General features: G+C 35.4%; 1 protein-coding gene across 1 annotated transcript in view; it reads right to left on the bottom strand.

Annotated features, from left to right (window-relative positions):
* The window catches only part of SCFD1 (sec1 family domain containing 1), a 113,176-nt gene that overhangs the window by 91,259 nt on the left and 7,830 nt on the right, over window positions 1–14,087 (bottom strand). The window contains exons 2-6 of the mRNA XM_005896640.2: window positions 13,963–14,033; window positions 11,854–11,942; window positions 8,742–8,832; window positions 2,716–2,838; window positions 1,175–1,262 (exon numbers count right to left, since the gene is read on the bottom strand). Coding sequence (XP_005896702.1) covers window positions 1,175–1,262; window positions 2,716–2,838; window positions 8,742–8,832; window positions 11,854–11,942; window positions 13,963–14,033 — 462 coding nt within the window. The remainder of the gene's footprint in view (window positions 1–1,174; window positions 1,263–2,715; window positions 2,839–8,741; window positions 8,833–11,853; window positions 11,943–13,962; window positions 14,034–14,087) is intronic.

Raw genomic sequence — 14,087 nt, 5'->3', positions numbered from 1 at the left:
TAATCACATCCTCTATATGCTGTAATTGTCCTTAAAATGTCTGACACAACTAATCAACAGGCACAAAGCAAGATGAGTAAGTTCTAGAGAGTTGCCATACAACACTGTACCCAAGTCAACAATACTGTATTGTATACTTAACAAATGTTAAGAAGGTAGATCTCACAGTAAGTGTTTTTACAAAGAAAAAAAATCAACACACAATAAAATGTGGTATGGATGTTGTGTGTGTATGTGTGTGTATGTGTTAATTTTAATCTACATCCAAGAAATGGTCAGTTTATCAAAATTGGGAATACAAACTTCAGAGAGGATTAGATAGCATTTGATCAAATACCAGTACTCAATCCTACTACTGCATGAACAGGGCTTCCCTGGTGGCTCAGATGGTAAAGAATTTGCCTGTAATGCGGGCGACACCTGGATTCGATCCCTGGGTTGGGAAGATCCCCTGGAGGAGATCTTCCTCCTCCAGGAGGAGGCAACTCACTCCAGAATTCTTGCCTAGAGAATTCCCATGGATAGAGGAGCCTGGCGGGCTTCAGTCCATGGGGTCGCAAAGAGTCAGACATGACTGAGCAACTATGCACAGCATAGCACAACAACCTCTACTTGAAAATGGTACTTATACATCATTCCATAATAGGACTTTAGTAGCTGCTGACTCTCTGTTGTCTGACCTTGACAATATAATCAACCTTTGCTGAGCACTTACAATAATGTCAGTAACTTTTCCAGGCATTTAACATACAAGAATGCATTTAACTCCCACAAAAACTCTGAGGTAGATAGTATTATTATTCCTGTTTTACAGACTTGGAAACTATTGCACAGAGAAGCAAAGTAAACTTGTTCTTTTTCAGAGATCAAAGTACTAAAAGATTAACTGAATCCTACTGCTAAAATACTATCTTACTTGCCATGAGTGAAATATTCATGCAATTTGCTGTGGGGTACCTAAAATGTCAGATAATTTGTGCTTCACTGAGCTTTACTAAACAGATTTAGTAAATGTTGTTTATATGTGACAGAATTCAGTCTGAGACTTGTTTTCTTTACGTGCTGTAAACAAAGCTGGTTTTGGAGTGCGCTAAACATGTTCACTGTTTTTTTCTTTTACAGTACACTGTTCATTTTGTTAACAATGAATTACAATATTCTTATTTTTACATACCACGATATGAAACAAGCTCCTTATTCTGATTACATAATACAAACATGTCATCTTCCAAAGTAATAAAATTGAGATACTGATCAAAAACCTAGAAACAAAAGAAAAGGTTTTCAAATCAATTTTATAGTATTGAATACACATTTAATTTGATTTAATCTACCAATGGTAAAATTAAAAAAATTTTAATTATATTCAATAACTAAAAATTATACCATTTGCAGATTGCCTAACTGGGCAAAAATGAGAAGTTAACATTAAAAAACAATTAAGAAAACAAGACTAGGCAATAAATTTTCAAGGACAGTAGCATTTTCAGAAAGTAGAATTTAATATATAAAACGTTTTAAAAAATTGTGGTGGGAATAGGAATAGATACCAATTTGAAGAGAAACAATTTTAACTTTTATATTCATTTTAATCACACTTTCCTAAGAAAGTCATAGTAACTGGTTTTACATTGTGATCTGTTTTTACAGAAGTACAAATCAGGAGAAAAACTAAGAAAACTATTTGAGATATGTTAAATATAGTTAAATAAAAGACTGTACCTATCATTTCATGTGACACTAACGATACATTTTAGAACAGAAAGAATAATAAGACATAAGCCTCAAGAACTAATCAGAAGTAGTAGTGGACTAAGAATGAAAAATCTGTTAAAGAATGGGAATTAAAAGCATGGTTCTTTAGTCTTTTATTTGCCCTACATCATTTTGCAGAATTTTCAGCTATACCTTGTCCAAATTCAAGAAACAAAAGGGCAAAACAGGGCTACAACCAAAAAACAAAACAAAACCAAACCAGGGGTACAACCAAGAATATATAGATTTATTTACAATTGAGCTGAACATGACAAAAAATCACTATGATATAGAATTGCTGGCCTGTTGTGAATTCTTTCTTATAACATGCAATTCAGCCTCCTTGGATACTCTCTCCTAACTAAAAAAATATGTGAAGATAGTATGGTGACTATAGTGTGGCTCAGTGGTAAAAAATCTGCCTGCCAATGCAGGAGACACAGGTTCATTCCCTGGGTCGGGAAGATCTCCTGGAAGAAAATGGTAACCCACTCCAGTATTCTTGCCTGGGAAATCCCGCAGACTGAGGAGCCTCACGGACAACAGTCCACGGCATTGCAAAGAGTTAGACATAACAGTGACTATACAACAACAGCAACACAGTGATTATATATAAAACAGTGTCAAAACAGTCTGAGTATAACTTACGACAACACAACTGTCAAACTGTTTCTAAGCTGAGCTAAAAAGATTATACAAATCCCAGCCTAAAACAAAAAATGATTCAGCTTTTTATTTTTGTCTTTCAAATTAATCAATCAATAAGTTCCTTTAGTTTGGTTTATTTTGCCTAGTCCAAGTTGAAGATAATTTACATTATCAAAACTCTTTCGAGAAGTATTTTGAGTCTATTTCTTAGGTTGCTCTGATCTTTTGAAATGAGACGCCTATGCTGATCTATAGGTTTCAGATTATTACTTAAATTTACATTAACAAAATGTCAGCCAACCAAAATCTTACCTTGGCTACTTGTGTTACTGCACTAGCCGCTAATGCCGCATTTGCAATATCTTCCAGTTTACTTCTTGAAATAGCAGAAATAAAATTTAAATAATATGATTCATAGAGTTGATTTCGAAGATCCTATGAATACAATGAATACTTCATTCTTACAGGATAGTATAAAGGATGATGACAAATTAAAAATCTTTTAGCTGCAATAAGAGCAAGGTTTCTGAGGATAATATACATGTTCAAAAGACAGGTTACACAAAGCATAGAAAAAAAGTATCCCGGGAAAACAAACTTATAAAGCGGTGCTGGTTACTTGGTTACCAGATATAACTGAAACATATTTTAATAATTAAAGTTATATTATCAATAAAATCCTATTCATTAAAGTAATGCACAAAACTGCTTTCACATAGCGTACCTATGTTCTTCTTAAAGGGTTTGCCTGGTGGCTCAGATGGTAAAGAATCTGTCTGTAATGCAGGAGACCTGGGTTCAGGATCCCTGGGTTGGGAATATTCCTTGGAGAAGGGAATGGCTACCTACTCCAGGATTTCTGCCTTCTTACATAGTTTAAATGCTTATTATATGTGGCAGACACCACCTTCTACTGTTCTAGTCATGTGATGATTGTACACAGAAATGTTATCATTCTAACGATCAATTTTAGAAGTATTCCTTCGTGATCATCCAAAAATAGCATCATTTATAGTTATGTCAGTTCTGAAATCGAATTTACTTATCTTCTTAAACTCATATTTAAATATGTATATGGTTTCAAATCTAATATAGTGTCAATTTTAACAGGCACCACTGTTTTCCATAGTACTAAGGAAGAATTAATGCTGCCAATAAAATTCTAAAACACACCATCAATTTTAAGATACATATGATTTTTGAAAATGCTGAAATATGAAAAGCAAAGAGTCTGGTGCCTGTGTGTGGGAGGTAGCTGAGCAGAGCAGCATTTCAACGAAGACTGGAGATTGATTTAAAACTGAGAATTGAGAGAATGGATAAATAAGTAATTATACTGAGGATATTGGGAGCCATGTTTCTTACTGTCAGAGAAAGAAATGATCAATTTATAAAGGGAGAAAGGAAAAGCTAGAATGAATCCTGTACTTCTGAACTGAATTATGAAGGCTGTCTATTTATCTAGAGAGAAAAGTAGGAAGATATAAAGCATTAAATATAGATACACATATATTTTTAGCTCTTTCCATTGATAGGGCCTAAGAACTGTGACATTCTAGCAGCAATGATGTCATCACACCAGTTTCTTTTTTTTTTTAAAGTTCTATCGGTTTATTGCTATCAACCCATCTCCCTCCACCCTCATGCATGTGTGCTCAGTCATGTAACCCCATGGACTGCAGCCTGCCAGCCTCCTCTCCGTCCATGGACTTTTTCAGGCAAGAATACTGGAGTGGGTTGCCATTTCCTTCTCCAGACAAACACCAATTTCTAAATAGCATTTTCCACAAAAAGCAACCAACAAATGGTTGATTCTTGGGCTGGGACAGAGAAGTATAAAATGAGACTGGTATATTTTATTATGTCAGAAAGTAAAGAAATGATCAAAGAATGATGGAGACATTTCAAAAGAAGCTGAATAACAAAGCAGCATACAAGATCAATACATAAAAGTCAACTGGGTATCTATACACTTGCAGTGAGCAATCCTAAAAATGAAATTAAGAAAGTAATTCCAGGACTTCCTGGTGGTCCAGTAGTTAAGAATCCACCTTGCAATGCAGAGGATGTGGGTTTGATCCCTGGTTGGGGAACTAAGATCCCACATGCTGCAGAGCAACTAAGCCTGAGTGCCACAATTACTGAAGCCTGAGTTCTCTGCAGCCCACATGCCACAACTAGAGAGTCTGTGCATCGCAACAAAAGACCCCCATGATGCAACGATCTTGCATGCCTCAACTAAGACCCGACACAGCCAAAGAAAGAAAATTCCATTTACAATATTAAAAAATACAAAGGAATAAATTTAGCGAAAGAAGTGAACACATACATTCTGCACACTACTAAGCATTATTAAAAGATCTAAGTAAATGGAAAGATATCCATGCTCATGGATCAGAATATTTAATACTGTTAAGATGGCAATACTCTCCAAATGATCTACAGAGTCAGTGAGATCCCTATCAGAATCCAGGCTGGTTTCTTTATAGAAATTGACAAGCTAATCCTAAAATTACCATGAAAATTCAAAGGACCCAGAAAAGGCAAAACAATCTTGAAAACAAAGTTGGAAGACTTAACTTCCCAATTTCAAAACCTGCTACAAAGTCTGACTAAAGACAGTGTGGTACTGGCATAAGGACAGACACAGAGATCAATGAAAAAGAACCAAGAGTCCAGAAATAAATCAGTTTATTTAATTAATTTCTGACAAAGCTGCCAAGACTGTTCATTGGGGAAAGAATAATCTCTTCAAAAATGAAGCTGGGAAAACTGGGAAATTACAGGCAAAAGAATGAAGTTGGACAACTATCTTACAGTATATATAAAAACTAACTCAAGAAGTATCAAAGACTTAAATATAAGAGTCAAAACAATAAAAATCTTCAAAAAAAACAGAGCCTTGGCAATTGTTTCTTAAATATGACACCATTGACAAACAACTTAAGAACAAATAAACTTAAAATTAAGTTTAAAGCCAAAGTAAAACTTTTTAATGCTCCACAGGATACTAAGAAAATGAAAGGAAAACCCACAGGATGGGAGAAAATATCTGCAAATAATATACTTGATAAAGGTCTAGTATTCAAAATATATAAAGTACTTTAACAACTCAATAATAAAAAAATAACCCAATTAAAAACTGGATAAGGACCATGAATAGACACTTTTCTAAAGATATAAACTGCCAATAAACACATGTAAAGATGTTTAATATAAATCATCAGGGAAATGCAAATCAAAACCACAGTGAGATACCATTTTACATTCACTAGAATGGCTATAATCAAATGTCAAATAATAAAAATTGATGGCAAGGGTCTGGAGAAAACTGGAACCCTCAAACACTGCTGGATGGAATAAAAAGTGATGCAACCCCCCTTGGAAAATACTCTGGCAATTCCTCAAAAGGTTAACTGTGGTGTTATCATTTGATGCAGCAGTTCCATTCCTAGGTGTTCACAGACACAGGAGAAATAAAAACAGAAACTTGTACACAAATGTTTACAGAAGCATTACTTATAACAGCCACAAGGTGGAAGCAACCCAGATGATAAATGGTTAAAATCCAGTATATCCAAATGACTGAATATTATTCAGCAATAAAAAGGAAAGAAGTACTGATACAACTACAGTATAGATGAATCTTGAAAACATTACACCAAGAGGAAGAAGCCAGATACAACAAACAATATACATGATTCTATTCATAATATGTAGAATGGACAAATGTACAGAAACAAACAGTACCTTAGGGTTGGCCGTTCAGAGTTGGGGATGTAATAGCTAAGGTGATGAAAATGTTCAATAATAGATTATTCCCCTTAGTGATTTCCCATCCATAGAGCCCCTCACCCTGCCCATCGGCTATCAATCCCCAATTGTCTTTGCTGTATTTGGAGTTGAGCTCAGTTCTGCACTAATGCCAGAGGCTCAAATAAAATCTGTCTTGCTGTTTTTTTAAAACAGGGTTAATTGCATGGTATGTGAATTATATTTCAATAAAGCTGTTTAAAAACAAGAAAAAAGGAAAGGACTGATAAACTGTACTTCTTCAAAAATTGGCATAACCGGAGTTTATGCAGGGTAAAAGAAAGCTGGGCATTACTAGCTATACAGGACACAAAATATGTGACCTTCACAAACAAACAGAAACTTGATTCAACAGTCAAAAGGTAAAGAGCTTGTGACTTATTGCAGACACTATTAGGTACCTATCTAGTATCTATTTCCCCTTCTCCCTTGCTAAAAGAAAAAAGATTTTATTTGGGGGTGACAATCAGATCAGATCAGTCGCTCAGTCGTGTCCGAGTCTTTGCGACCCCATGAATCACAGCATGCCAGGCCTCCCTGTCCATCACCAACTCCCGGAGTTCACCCAGACTCACATCCATCGAGTCAGTGATGCCATCCAGCCAGCGCATCCTCTGTCGTCCCCTTCTCCTCCTGCCCCCAATCCCTCCCAGCATCAGAGTCTTTTCCAATGAGTCAACTCTTCGCATGAGGTGGCCAAAGGACTGGAGTTTCAGCTTTAGCATCATTCCGTCCAAAGAAATCCCAGGGCTGATCTCCTTCAGAATGGACTGGTTGGATCTCCTTGCAGTCCAAGGGACTCTCAAGAGTCTTCTCCAACACCACAGTTCAAAAGCATCAATTCTTCGGCGCTCAGCCTTCCTCACAGTCCAACACTCACATCCATACGTGACCACAGGAAAAACCATAGCCTTGACTAGACGAACCTTTGTTGGCAAAGGAATGTCTCTGCTTTTGAATATGCTATCTAGGTTGGTCATAACTTTCCTTCCAAGGAGTAAGTGTCTTTTAATTTCATGGTTGCAGTCACCATCTGCAGTGATTTTGGAGCCCAGAAAAATAAAGTCTGACCTGTTTCCACTGTTTCCCCATCTATTTCCCATGAAGTGGTGGGACCGGATGCCATGATCTTCGTTTTCTGAATGTTGAGCTTTAAGCCAACTTCTTCACTCTCCACTTTCACTTTCATCAAGAGGCTTTTGAGTTCTTCTTCACTTTCTGCCATAAGGGTGGTGTCATCTGCATATCTGAGGTTATTGATATTTCTCTGGGCAATCTTGATTCCAGTTTGTGTTTCTTCCAGTCCAGCGTTTCTCATGATGTATACAAGTTAAATAAACAGGGTGACAATATACAGCCTTGACGAACTCCTTTTCCTATTTGGAACCAGTCTGTTGTTCCATGTCCAGTTCTAACTATTGCTTCCTGACCTGCATACAAATTTCTCAAGAGGCAGATCAGGTGGTCTGGTATTCCCATCTCTTTCAGAATTTTCCAGTTTATTGTGATCCACACAGTCAAAGGCTTTGGCAGAGTCAATAAAGCAGAAATAGATGTTTTTCTGGAACTCTCTTGCTTTTTCTATGATCCAGCGGATGTTGGCAATTTGATCTCTGGTTCCTCTGCCTTTTCTAAAACCAGCTTGAACATCAGGAAGTTCACGGTTCACACATTGCTGAAGCCTGGCTTGCAGAATTTTGAGCATTACTTTACTAGCGTGTGAGATGAGTGCAATTGTATGGTAGTTTGAGCATTCTTTGGCATTGCCTTTCTTTGGGATTGGAATGAAAACTGACCTTTTCCAGTCCTGTGGCCACTGCTGAGTTTTCCAAATTTACTAGCATATTGAGTGCAGCACTTTAACAGCATCATCTTTTAGGATTTGGAATAGCTCAACTGGATAGTTGAACTGGGGGTAACAATACACTCATCTAAAGCTTAACTTTTGTGACCTCCCCTGATGTTAATTCTATGCAATGAGACATAAACCGAAGTCTTCTGGGAGTTTCTGGGAAAGCTTAGTTTTCTTGATTAAAATCAACAGTCAGGGCTATCATAGTCCATTTCTCCCTCCTTCTTGCCTATATCCCACAGATGTCATATCTAAAATTGCAGCTACCACCTTGTATATGTGAAGCGACAACCAAGACAATGGAAAATGACAAACTAAAGACGGTAGGTCAAAAAGATACCAGAGGCCTGAACCTTTGTCTAACAGAGCTGCCGTACCAACTTGGACCTCCTATTCTTAGAATTACATTCCTATTCTTAAACTAAAGCTAATATAGTTAGGTATTCTGTTTTTTAAGGCAAGAGTTATTCTCAATAAATATAATGCTTAATCAGTCAAAAATTTTTAAATCTTTCAGTCTACAGAATATTCAAAGATAATCTCAGAAATCAAAGTGAGAAATTGGGTAAGGAAATTTCTGATTTTTCACAATGGACATCTAAAAAATTTTTTTGAAAAAAAAAAAAAAAAAGTTTCCACCTTCAAGAATCAAGAAAATAAGAACTCATATTACCTGACATATTCTGTCAATATTTTCTTCAGTTGGCATTATGAAGTACACTGCGGGAACATCTGGAATAGGATCTCGATCAGAGTGCAAAAGCCTATAAGACGTAAAGAATATAAAATTTATTTTTTCTTAGTCACTTATCTAAAAAGATAGTTAAAAACACTACTTCTCAAACTAGAAGTTTTACCAGTTCAAGGACAGTGACCCGTACTCTAAAAGCTCTTACTGCAATTAATCATTTAACCCAGCTTTCTTCTCGTATCAATGTTAATATTATTTATTAGTAAGATCCTAATCTCAGTTTTAATTTCTTCTACTCCAATCACTTTACTTCTAATACCTCTTATGGTCAGAGTCTCTTCAACCAATATTCCCTCTGAATGAGAACTAATGCACATTCAAAATCAATTTTATTCCCATTTTTCATAGAAATATGGTGGGAGGAGGTAAGTGGGAGGAAACTGCTATTCTCTAAGAAAGGGAAAACAGAAAGCTGGAACTGTCTTTAGAATCTTTAGAAGCGATGAAAAATTTAGCTATAAATAAAATCAAATATATTTTTTAAATGGAAGATATATGAACGCTTCCTTAAATCTTTAAGACAATATATATCATTCTATTTATTGCTTCATGAAAATGCATAAGAGATCAGCTAAGCATCTCATAGACTGTACAACTTGATAGCTTTTTCTTTTACAATTCAGGGAGTATAGTCATTCAAATATCCCAATAGCAAATGAATGACAAAATGTCTTTATTCACCACTATAAGATTTTACCATGTTTTTATCAGGAAAAAAGAGAAATATTCTATTTCTACAATATTCCAGTCATGCTTCTGTAAGCAATATCCCATATACAATCTTCTACATATATCCTTTTATATATACAAATATTTCACTCATCCTTCTGTGAAGAAGAGAGTGAAAGAGGCCCATGCTGCCAGTGAGTCCACAGTCAGTAACTTCTTTCCATACGTCTGGCTGCTGCTAACATCAAAAGGATTATAATGTGCTAGCAGCCACTGGTTGCTGTTGCCTTACACTGACTGTCTAACTATCTAAAAGGCTACAACCACCTTTTCATGATCTGGAAACCTGTATTGTTTTCTACAAATCAGCTTCAACCAACTTGCAGATTATTTACAGTAACTGATGAAACATTCTCCAGCAAAAAAGGAAGAACAGTCAGACACAGGGTGCATAGCAATTTACCAGAGTAGCTATATATTAATAATCTTTTCATATTCTCACGTCAGTAGCAACATGTATGCAGCAAGAACACACAGCTCTCAACTGGCAGAATATCTTGTTACTCTTTAAAAGTACTCAGGCTTCGTTTTTGTTAGTCACTGTTTCTGAGCCACTATGGTTCAGCAGACAAACAGCCCAGCATAATGGTCAAGCAATCTGTCCACAACTCTGCAATTAATTACCTATACAATTATGGGACAATCACTCAAACTCTACAAACTTTAGTCTTTTCATTTGTAAAATAAAATAAAATAAAATAAAAATTCATTTGCTGCCTTAAACAGTAAGGCAGCAAAAATAACCAATGCTTAAAACACACCATCATTTTCAAGGATGGCATAAACCTTAACTTCAGTTCAGGTCATAAGCATTACAAATCACCAACAATAGATGCGTATTTTAAGTCTGACATAAAAATGAAAGGAAAAATCTGTCAAATATTATATTTCATCAAACCTAAGGTGCTATCAATTTTAAAATATATTAAACTGACAGAAAAATGGTGCCCATTAAACTATGCCATGGCATTAATAAGATAGACTCTAATTTCATAAATATTAAAAACTAAAATGATTTTTTAGAATTAATGTAATGGTCTTATTAATTTACAACAAATATTTAATATAAAACTGGAGAATTTAAGACTTTAACCAGATTCTGATACATTACTCACTGGAAATCTAAATCACATTCCCAATAAGAGCATGTTATAATTCAACATAGTAGAATATCACAGAATGAAAACTGATAATGTCCTAAAAAACCAAAAAGCTAATAGGTTACAATGCCATAAAATTGGACTCCTTCAGTACATAAAAGTATTAGTAGCTATTCAAGAATATAGTCCTCTCTAAATGTCCAGTAGGCTAAGTATGCAAAATAACGCAATTTATTTGCTTTACCAGTCATATCATAAGGAATGTAATCAAATAAATTCAGTGGTTAAGAAGACAACATAGAAAGTCCCTCTGGAGATTGACTGTCATTATTTCCCAGTTACTTAAGTTTTTCAAATTAAAGATATACCAATTTAGATATTCCTCTTTTAAAAAAGTGTATTTTTCTTATCCCTCACTGAAATAAATGAACTATAGTTTTACTTGATAACTGTATTTATTTTATTTTCATATATGACCACTTTGACAGCCAAATAACATAGTGAGGCTAAGTATTAGTGTAACTACAAAGAATAATAAACAGAAAGCTCTACCTGTCATCAGACATCATAAAATTTTTACAACTGAATCATTGCTCATTTTTGAAAGGGAGGAAAGTAAATCCAATTAGGAATTTGGGGTGATTCTTTGAAATTAAAAATATGTTTTCTATTTCTTTTTACCTAAAATAATGTGACAATACAGATCAAGAATAGGAACAGGTAAAACTACAATTACAAACATTAAAAATAAGTCCTATATATGACATAAATACGGGACCCATTTAGAGAGAGAAAATACAAGCATCAAGCAAGGCTGATATTCCTGCTACTATTAATAATCACAATTATTGAAATGTCCTTATAAAAAGAGTATTTCAATTAAAGGAATAAAAAAATTTCAAAGCTGAAAGAGACCTTCAGACAACCAGTTCCTTTCCTTTACATAAGAGAGCAAACCAATCTGTAGGAAAAGACGAAAAAGAGAAAATTTAAATTCTCAGACTGAGGATTATTTTTTCCTTTGGAAATAAAAGGTTTAATAAGAGAAGATAAGAGGGAAAAATGCTGTTTTCTATATACAAGTACTATAAGCTAACATTATTTTCTTAATAAACACCCCTAGTAATTTGATTTCAGGGTGGCTAATATTTTTTAACAATATATTTGAAAACAAATGCCATTTCTAGAAATATGTTAAAACTCACAGATGCAGAGTGATTCCCATGTCTCTCAGCTCCTTCACAGATAGCAAAGGGGAGATGATATCTTGGCCAAATCTGTCATAAATGAGCACCTAGTTAAAAGAAAAAGAGTCACATGTTTCTAAAATATAATTATCAATAAACAGTCAATAGAGAACCCAATATTAAGATACTGTTGAAGTACATTTTATTTTGTTTTATTTTTGCCACACTGGACTGTCAGTTCCCCAACCAGGGATTGAATCTGAGACCCCTGCAGTGGGAGCACAGAGTCTTAACCACTGGACCACCAGGGAAGTCTGAGTACATTTTATTTTAATATACTGAATTCTTATACTTACCTCAATTTAGTGTTTTTCACAATTATTTACCAAAATGTCCACTTACCTAGTAATTCATTCTTTAGAAGTGTTATTACTCTGGTTAAGGTAAATTATTATGTAAATTCTTCTTATAAAATACTTTTTTCTAGGTTAAAAAAGACACTGAAGACTATAAGATACTAGAGACTATAATAAGATATAGCTTATTATATCTTAAGCTATAATAAAGGACTTTGAACATACAGTAAACTCAGATACACTCCCCTATCCAGTTCACACATATCCTTTCTAAAGACAGAAGTAAAAATCAGTCTTCCCTTGTGGCTCAGCTGGTAAAGAATCGGCATGCAACGCGGGACCTGGGTTCGATCCCTGGGTTGGGAAGATCCCCTGGAGAAGAGAAAGGCTACCCATTCCAGTATTCTGGTCTGGAGAATTCCATGGACTGTATTGTCCATGGGGTCGCAAAGAGTCGGACACAACTGAGTGACTCTCACCTTCAAACAGTAGTCACTCTCAAAACTAATGCTTAATAAGTTCAAAGACTATTTATAAAAATCCTCCTGCTCTAGTTACAAAAGGTTGGATGTTGCAGAATTCAAATTCTTCTTTACATCTCAATACCATATTATTAATCTTGTGATAAGAGAAGTGATGGGTAGGGAAAGAATTTGACACGAATCTGAATGAACCCCATAAATTCTCAAGTTATTTAATTCATATGCTCAATATAGGCACTCAGAGAAGGCAATGGCAACCCACTCCAGTACTCTTGCCTGGAAAATCCCATGGACAGAGGAGCCTGGTAGGCTGCAGACCATGGGGTCGCGAAGAGTCGGACAGGACTGAGTGACTTCACTTTCACTTTCACGCATTGGAGAAGGCAATGACAACCCACTCCAGTGTTCTTGCCTGGAGAATCCCAGGGACAGGGGAGCCTGGTGGCTGCCGTCTATGGGGTCGCACAGAGTCAGACACAACTGAAGCGACTTAGCAGCAGCAGTAGCAGCAGCAGTATAGGCACTAGAAATAATAAGTATTGCAGAGGGCAATAGGAAGGTGACCGCAAATAAACAGGAAGGAAGAGGAAAATGAGGGACCCTGCTAAAGCTTAAACTGTAAATTCAATATAGATGATTTTAATCACCTTTATTAGCATTAACCCAAAGGACTTACAGGGGCTCGTAAAAGTTTTCAAAATACTCCAAACTAACCAAGGTGCTGCTAAATTGCTTCACTCGTGTCCAACTCTGTGCGACCCCATAGACGGCAGCCCACCAGGCTCCCCCGTCCCTGGGATTCCCTGGGATTCAACTAACCAAGTTGATTTGCTCTTAATTCGTAGAAAGAGAGAAATATAAAGTGGCTATAATCGAATAAAGTTTAAACCAAATCAATTGCATTATAATCTCTTTGAAGAACAAGATGGAATTAACAGATACAAACTATTAATAGTATACATAAAACAGATACACAACAAGCATTTACCATATAACACAGGGACCTACATTCAATATCTTGTAATAACCTATAACGGAAAATTTGAAAGAAATCTCTGTATATAACAGAATCACTTTCTTGTACCCCTGAGATTAACACAATATTGCAAATCAACTATGCTTCAATTAAAAAAAAAAAAAAAGATTCACATTAAGCCATGTTAAATAAAAGCAAAATATTCACACATTACAACTAAAATGTATTACTCTTTGTATTATAAGAATCCTCCATCACTTTATTGGTATAAGGGCTGAGAGAAAGAATCTCCGTTAAAATAAAAGTCTCTTACCTTCCAAACTGGTTCTCCAGTGCTATTTTTAACATGAGGCACATTAAAATTCAACATACGCTTCAAAGCCACTGGAAATGAAAACAGTCTTATTAAATATTACCAATGTCTGTGATTTCACTTTC

Source organism: Bos mutus, chromosome 21, assembly GCF_027580195.1.
Source record: "Bos mutus isolate GX-2022 chromosome 21, NWIPB_WYAK_1.1, whole genome shotgun sequence".
Classification (NCBI taxonomy): Eukaryota; Metazoa; Chordata; class Mammalia; order Artiodactyla; family Bovidae; genus Bos; species Bos mutus.
Note: the sequence above shows the minus strand (reverse complement) of the source record. Positions and strands in the feature narration are given on the sequence as shown.